The sequence below is a fragment of the Fringilla coelebs genome (assembly GCF_963513975.1).
Source record: "Fringilla coelebs genome assembly, chromosome: 24".
Classification (NCBI taxonomy): Eukaryota; Metazoa; Chordata; class Aves; order Passeriformes; family Fringillidae; genus Fringilla; species Fringilla coelebs.
The window spans coordinates 5,463,148-5,468,993 of record NC_140050.1 but is presented as its reverse complement, the minus strand read 5'-3'; the positions used below and the strand labels follow the sequence as shown (position 1 = coordinate 5,468,993).

The window sequence follows — 5,846 nt, the reverse complement described above, 5'->3', positions numbered from 1 at the left end:
ATCAAAAACTCACTGCTTTCACCCTGCAATCTCCTGCCAGAAACATATTCAGTGTCAGCCTCTCCCAACATTATATTAATCCTCCTCATCACTGAGCTGCCACATTTTTGGGATTTAACCTGCAACAAGACCTCATTTTCCAGGAGGATCACACATCAATCTGCTTGGAGCAGTGTGTCCACCTCCAAGCACCACAGTGATGGTGGTCTGCTCTGTGCTCTGAACTGGGCTGTACACCAGACAAATACTTCTGCCAAAAACATTCTGTTTCCCACAAAAAGTACCACAGAGATTTGTTTTTTCTGCATTTCAGTGTTTTATTCTGTCTTGATTGATTTGGTTCATGTAAAAATGAACACCACCACTGCTCTGAGCTCTTCATCTCCACAGTCCAGTGTCTGTCCTTCCGTCTCCTCTGACGTGTCTCAGTGCTGAAACGAAATGGACACAAGAGAATTGGAAGGTGGATAAAAATACAGGAATGGAACAGAGTTACTTAGAGCTCAGGGCTACAGAACAAAGACACAGCCAAAGGAAAAAAAAAAAAAAAAACCATAGAAAAAGGGATGTTACCTGGTTGTCAAACTTGCTCTGCAGCATCCCTGGAACGCAGCTCTGGTCGCTCAGGATCCGCTGGGCCTCCGAGGCGTGTGCCGGGTCCCTTCAGCCTGCTAAAGCAGAGAGGCATTAACAAGAGCCCAGGGCAGAGGCTGCTCTTGCCCCCAACCTCCCCACACAGCTCACAGCGCACGAGGGTCTCACAAGCCATCGCTGAACCCATCACACCACAAAGCACAGTCTGGGAAAACTGTTCCGGGCCGGCTGCTGCCCGTGCTCAGCCAGCCCATGGATTGGATCCCCTAAGCAGAGAGTTAACACTTGGACATGGCTGCTTAGGAAGTGTGGGCCATGGGAAAAAGTTAATGGCAACAAGTAGGATGGCAAAGAAAGCTACAATTAAAGTGAGCAACTTAATGAAGTCTAGGAAGAGTCTCAATAGATGAACACATATCGAGTCAGGGAGTTCGTTCCAATCTTGCTTCCGTACCTACAGCAAGACACGGCTGCATGCCCAACTCTGATCTGTGGAACTCAAGGTGTGCCACAAGCCAAAGGTTGCATACGGCATGGGTTAAACGTTTTTCCAGCAGCTGACCAAAATTGTCAAAAGGAATATTTCACAGGTACATTAGACTTTCAAATGAGCTCTCAACAAGAGGAAGGATGCGGACATGAGCAAAAGGAGTTACCTCGAATTACAGGACTATTTCCACATATGAACTAGCCAAGAGAGCAGCTCTCGTCTCAGAGGTTTCTGTTGGAGGCACAACACTTCTTTTCTCCAAGGACACTGCAGTTTCCATTTGCTAGCAAAGAATTCTTAGAACTTGTAAGCAATGACACAGCTAAGCTAAGCCCGGCATTCCCCTACATCGCACACGCGCTCGGCACGCAGGGAACAGCCCAGGGACTACAGCACTTGGCTCTTCTCTACAGCTTCCCAGTGTAGCCTACAGCAGCTTTGGAGGAAACATCCATTATCCTTCCTAACATTCCAACTGCACTTCGCTCCTAGCACGCCCTCAGGTTTGTACTTCCAGCCTCTACAGACAAGTTTTATGTGAAATTTCTTGGCCAATTCAGATGTCAAGACCGATTTTAGGATTAAAATTCCAGCGCCCGGGCAATCGTCCCGCCAGCTCTGCCACTGTCCCTAATCTCCTCCTCTCGCTCCCAAGACTGTTCTTCATCTCCAAGGGTTGTGTTGTGCAATGAAATGTAAATGTCAGGAGCAGAGTTCATTTCAGACGGTCTTTTAATAGGCTTCGTAAAGCCAAAGAAAACTGTATACAGGAATCCTTTACCACTTCAAATACAACAGCAATGGAATATGCATATTTCTTCCAGTAAAAAAGGACAATATAAATAAACATTTTCAAGAACCTCTTTATGGTAAGTTTGCAAGTCTAGTTCTGGGTCATTTACATCATTACAACAGTAAAAATACCGTTATGCGGGTTGAACATACAAGCACGTTTCTCTTTAGATATATCAAGGTGGTTTGCCTTCCAACGGAACCCAAGCTGCATTCCTACCTTGCTACACTAAAGGAATGTTACAAAAGACGAAGGTAATGCACTTGAAAAAAAAAAAAAGGAAGAAAAAAGTCCACAGCTTGTTCAGCTTCTAGTGAACATTGGTACAAGGTCCTTGCTAGCTCAAAAGAAACTGAATTGGGGCCCCAACTTAAAAAAAACCAACCAAAAACGAACACCTTGGCTCATTCATGGAGGATAAAATAAAATCTGAAGTGCTTTCAAAAAAGATTAAAACCACTTGAAAGCAGAGCTTTCTCCAAGACAGTCTAATCAGACAGTCTCGTCTCAGAAGCTGCCAGGCTGTGTATGACAAGATCAGAACTGATAATACTACAAAAGTGAAAATACAAGTAGATGTACTACACAATAACCATTTCAGCGAAGCTCCAAAAATCTTTATAAATACAGCCATTGGAAGGACGATCTTGAGTCAGGAAGGATTTTTACTCGTTGTGTGTAGCTGAGGACAAGAAGCAGGCACAATTGTAAAGGCACTGAAGCAAAGACAAGTTCCAGCATTTTACTCCCTTTGCATTATTCCAAGGCTACGGCTACTTGGCTACTGAGATCCCCCACCCGCGGGTCAGTGCGTTAGGGCAGCCGAGTTTGGGCTCCAGGAACACCTTTTTTTTTTTTTTTTTAACACTTGCTTTGCCTTAGATCAGAGCAACTCCTGCACATGCATTAAATTAGAATCTCCCGGCACCACCACGTCCACAGCCTGAGCCTGCCCCAGCTGCAGGCTCAGGCTCAGCAGGTTCAGAGCTCCTACAGCACACGGGCTCAGCGCTCCCACTCGAAGCAGGACTTACCGTAACTGTCGTAGCTGTCTCTGTAGGAGCCTCCTGAGTTCCTGTCTCCATAGCCACCTTGACTCCTGCAGGACAAACAGAACTTGCTTTACAGCTGCTCCAACTGCTTCTCTGCTGGTTTGAGCTCCACCACAGCATCCCCACCATCCCTGGTGCTGGCAGAGCCCTTACCTGCTATTATAGTAGTCTCTGGAGCCGTTATAGCCTCCACTTCTGGAATCAAATCTGCTGCCGCCATAGCCTCTGTCTCCACCTCCTTGGAAATACATGGAAATGAGGTTTTTTAACCATTCTGACAAGCGACACCCCCCCCATCCAGACATTATGACTGACCCCCCCAAGCACTCACCTCTGGAGAAGCCACGGCCCCGACCCCGGCCCCCGCGGAAGAAGCCCCGGCCCCCTGAGGATCCCCCTCTGTAGCCACGGGATCTGTTCTCTGAGGACTTCCCAGCCTGGTCAACTCGGATCTGACGCCCATCTACAGACTAAAACACAACCACAGTGAGCCAAATGGAAATAATTAAATGGAAAGCACATGTAGAACGAGTTGCACGCCTTCACAGTTGGCTGAGCAGCGCCAGGACTTGCTACTTGTGAAATAAATAAATGTCACTTTCATGCCACAATTAAATCAAGTAGGCAAAAAACTTGATATATTAAGGAATATTATTATAATATTATATATTATATACAGGAATGCCCATAAAGTCATATCTCAGTCATCCAGATTCCATAACAGAACTTTATAGCCTTATTCCTAGTACATATATATAGATATATATATATGTTCTATTACATATTAACTCATATAGCCAGATTTTTTACATCCATATCCTCTCAGATAAGATACTGGCATTTATCTGTTTTTCCACACAGCCTGAACAGCAGCACACCTCTGATTCTCTTCCTCCACACCCCGGGAAATAAAGAATCAAATCCAGGGCCTCCTCACCTTTCCATTCATGGCCATCATTGCATCTTTTGCATCATCGATATTTTCAAAAGTAACAAAGCCAAAACCTCTGGATCTCTGTGTCTCTCTGTCTTTCACCACCACGACTGTGAAAAGGACAGGAAATAAAAATCCATCAGCGCCAGGGAAATTTACCAGACTTAAGGAAACTATCATATCGCGGGTCTGCAGTCTCACCTTCAGAAATCTGTCCGTATTTAGAGAAGACTTGCTCCAATGATTGCTCATTGGTGTCGAAACTGAGCCCGCCGACAAAGAGCTTTCCCTCATCTGATGCCATTCTGACCTGCCGAACCAACAGAACCGAATCAGCGACTCAGAAAATCTACATAATCCCCGCGAGGTCTGAAACATTCAATCCTTCCAACACCACCTATAACAACACCGATGCGATCTCACACTCCCGGACGCCTTATGCGCCCCTGAATCCAGGCCTTACGCGGTCCTCCAGCCTTACAAGGGGTCTCTCTCAGGGAGGGTGGGAGCGAGGGCCCAGCTGGGGCTCCGCGAGACTCAGGGCCAAGGGCAGGGGAGCAGCATTGGGGCCGGGCCCCGGCAGAAGCCGCGGCCGGGTCCGGTCCCGCCAACCCCCGGTGGGACCCCCGGTCCGGTCCCGGCCCCTCCGTGCCCAGCGCGCATGCGCGCGCCGCCGCGCCCCCTACCGGCCTTCCTTGCGCAGCACCGCCCGCCGCCCCCTCCCTCCCGCCCGCCATTTTGCACGGCCGAGGCCCGTCGCCATTTTGTTTCCGCGCACGCCTGTCCCCCCGCCGCGGCCCCTTCCCCCACTCGGCCCAGCCCGGGCCGCTCCGCCGCGCCCCCCGTGCCCGCAGAGGGCACCGATCGGCGGGTCGGGAGCAGCGGCCCAGCCTCCCGCGGGACCCGGCCCTCTGCCCCTGGGACACGGCTCCGCTCACTGCGGACCACCCGGCCCGGTGCGGTCGCGGCCGCCCCGCGCGACTGCGCTCACCGATACCCGGGCGGTGCGAGGTCCACACAACACTTCAAAGCTTCAGCGAAATGTACGGCGAGCCTGGCGGGGCGGCGCCTTATAAACGCCCGCGCCTCATCCCGCCTATCTTATGAATATGCAGATTAACCCCGCTGCAAGGAGGGGCGACACGTCACCAAAGCGCTGCCGCCGCTGCACCACCTGATTGGGCGGGACTTCATTAATATTAATGAACCACGGCGGGGGCGAACGCAGGGGCGTGCAAACAAAACCACAGCGTGGCCCCGCCCCCATCCACCCACGCGGGGGCGGGGCGCGACGCACGGCGCCCATTGGCTGCGCGCGCGGAGGCGGGCGGGAGCGCCCCTGTGAGAGGGAAGGAAGTGGAGGCCGCTGATTGGCCGGGGGGCGCGGCCGCCCCGCCCCTCTGGCGAAGGGGGCGTGTCCAGGCTGGCCCAGTTTCGCGCCCTTCTCGCACTGCGGCGGCGGCCGCAGACAAAGGGCCGCCTCAGGGGCCGCCGCCATCTTGGGCGCCGAGCGCTGCCCCCGGCCGGGCTCCAGCGGCTCCTCCCGCTGCGGCCCGTCCGGTCACCGCCCCGCTCAGGAAACCCGTCCTGACCCCGCGAACTGGCCCCCGCGGCGGCCGCCCTCCTCTCTGGCCCGTGGGGAATGATCCCTCCTCGCAGTGTTGTCCGACACGCACTTGGGAGATGATGGTGAGAAGTAGTCAAAGCAACAAAGTTTTCTTCAGAAATAAAGGTCTTTGCTTAAACTGTTTTGCCAAAGATTGAAATCTTTGAAAGCACATCCCGAGGTTTGACAAAGGTGAGAATGCCTTCAGCAGTAAAAACTTTGTATTGAAAAACAAAACTGGCAAAGCCAAAGACGAGTCTCATTGAGAGCCTATACAGATTTGAAAGGCCTCAAAATAAAAATGGTCAGTGTTTCATACAATAATTATAATCTCATGTAGAAAATTGTTTGGAAACATTGGAGAGGAAGAGATGCAC

At 51.1% G+C, this 5,846-nt stretch overlaps 1 protein-coding gene across 3 annotated transcripts; it reads right to left on the bottom strand.

Annotated features, from left to right (window-relative positions):
• Window positions 1-1,798: 1,798 nt before the first annotated feature.
• On the bottom strand, window positions 1,799-4,973 carry CIRBP (cold inducible RNA binding protein). Of its 3 annotated transcripts, XM_084221041.1 has the most exons (7): window positions 4,855-4,973; window positions 4,065-4,173; window positions 3,867-3,973; window positions 3,261-3,399; window positions 3,083-3,167; window positions 2,912-2,976; window positions 1,799-2,559 (listed from the first exon to the last, which is right to left on the bottom strand). In XM_084221041.1, exons 2-7 carry the CDS (start codon window positions 4,165-4,167, stop codon window positions 2,543-2,545), a joined length of 516 nt encoding a protein of 171 aa, XP_084077167.1. In that variant the 5' UTR covers window positions 4,168-4,173; window positions 4,855-4,973; the 3' UTR covers window positions 1,799-2,542. The 3 variants fall into 3 exon arrangements, with proteins under 3 accessions (XP_084077167.1, XP_084077165.1, XP_084077166.1); XM_084221039.1 differs by lacking the exon at window positions 1,799-2,559 and having other exon boundaries at window positions 2,566-2,976; XM_084221040.1 differs by lacking the exon at window positions 1,799-2,559 and having other exon boundaries at window positions 2,566-2,976; window positions 4,861-4,910.
• Window positions 4,974-5,846: the final 873 nt, after the last annotated feature.

Coding starts and splice junctions, on each gene's coding strand:
- CIRBP (XM_084221039.1), bottom strand. CDS start 4,167: ATGGCATCAGATGAGGGAAAGCTCTTTGTCGGCGGGCTCAGTTTCGAC. Junction 3,974..4,064: donor ATACGGACAGATTTCTGAAG/GTGAGACTGCAG, acceptor TCCTTTTCACAG/TCGTGGTGGTGAAAGACAGA. Junction 2,977..3,082: donor AGAGACTACTATAATAGCAG/GTAAGGGCTCTG, acceptor TTTGTCCTGCAG/GAGTCAAGGTGGCTATGGAG.